The sequence below is a fragment of the Chaetura pelagica genome, unplaced genomic scaffold (genome assembly GCF_000747805.2).
Source record: "Chaetura pelagica isolate M959 unplaced genomic scaffold, ChaPel_1.0 scaffold587, whole genome shotgun sequence".
NCBI classification, from domain to species: domain Eukaryota; kingdom Metazoa; phylum Chordata; class Aves; order Apodiformes; family Apodidae; genus Chaetura; species Chaetura pelagica.
In genome coordinates, this window is record NW_009953909.1 from 396,652 (window position 1) to 398,016 (window position 1,365).

Below are 1,365 nucleotides of genomic sequence, written 5' to 3' on the forward strand. Positions count from 1 at the left end.
TGCTGCAGCAGAGCAGCCCTGGTGCCAAATCCCCCAGAGCCACCAGAGCTGCCTCCAGCCCCACATGGGGCCCCCAGTGCTGCCTGTCCTGCCCCTCCTGGGCGTGGGCACCCAGGGGCTGCCCGCGCTGACCTGCCATCAGGTTGGATGGCAACACGAGGCTCCATCCTGCTCTGTGGGACACAGGGGGGACTTTGTCTCCAGAGTCACCTCCAAGTGTCACAGAGCTTGCTCCTTGCCTCCACTCCCCAGCCACCGTGTTCCTGGAGCTGTGGAAGAGGCAGAGAGCCACTGTGGTCACCAACTGGGACCTGTACAGGTGGGATGAGGACGAGGTGAGGATGTCCCCCTTTCCTGCCCGGTGCTCCCCTTGTCAGCTGGACCTACAGAAAAGGGACCCCCTTTGCCCAGCTTGATTCTCTGTAGATGTAAATATCTAATGGTGACACTTAAACAAAGAGCAAAGCCAACATCTGACAGTCCTTGGAGAGTCCTGGGAAGGACACAGCCCTGCAGAGACTTAAGCAGCTGTTGCCCAGCCCTCTGCACCTCCCCACCTGCACCGGGGCTTCCACTCAGTCAGGACTGGCCACGCTGTTGTGGGTTGGGTGTCCCTCCCTGTCCTGCCCATCCCAGATGTCCATTACCACAACAACCCCTGGGCTTTCCATTCCTTGGGCACAGCTCTGCTGGATCCTTTCTTTCCCGTGTGTGGATTATCACTCTTTTCCAGGAGGAGCTGGCTATGGGCCTGATCAACAACCTGCAGCATGAGCCCCAGCACTACCAGCACTCCTACCTCCGCAGCACCATCCTCCTCCTCTTGGTTCTGCTGATGGTACGTGATGGCTCATGTGCCAGGGTGAGCAGAGAAAGACCTGGTTTAAGGGCCTTCCTCCTTCCCCCCTACCCCGCTACAGGAGCAGCACCTCTGAGTGTCCTCTTGCCGGAGCAAGGGCAGGAGCCAAGTTGTCAGGGCAGGTCCGTGCCCATGGGCAGGATCCAGGGCTCTCCCTGCAGCCCCAGCTGGCTGTGCTGGTGGCAGAGGACATCACCCTCTGGGGACCTGGGCTGAGGGCTCTGCCCGGGCAGTGAGGAGCAAACAGGAACAGGGAGGGTAGGAAGAGGCAAAGCCTTGATGCCTTCGCTTCCCCCGAATGACCCACGGGGAGAGTCTAGACGAGTAGCCCCAGTGCAGAACCCACCTCAGGAACCTTGACTGAAGAGTCCCGCGTTTGAGGCCACGTCCAGACGAGCTCCGGTGCAGGGTCTGAAGGGCTGGGCGCTCCTCCGGGGGGGCCGGAGCCGCTCAGCAGCTGTGTCCCCGTCCCCAGCTCGCCCTGCTGCTCGGCATCGCCCACGCGC

General features: G+C 61.5%; 1 protein-coding gene across 1 annotated transcript in view; it reads left to right on the plus strand.

Moving 5' to 3' along the window:
- Positions 1 to 1,365, plus strand: part of ANO9 (anoctamin 9) — a 13,191-nt gene that overhangs the window by 7,267 nt on the left and 4,559 nt on the right. Inside the window, exons 11-13 of the mRNA XM_010001473.1 lie at positions 253 to 335; positions 734 to 838; positions 1,335 to 1,361. Of these exons, the coding sequence (XP_009999775.1) occupies positions 253 to 335; positions 734 to 838; positions 1,335 to 1,361 (215 nt within the window). The remainder of the gene's footprint in view (positions 1 to 252; positions 336 to 733; positions 839 to 1,334; positions 1,362 to 1,365) is intronic.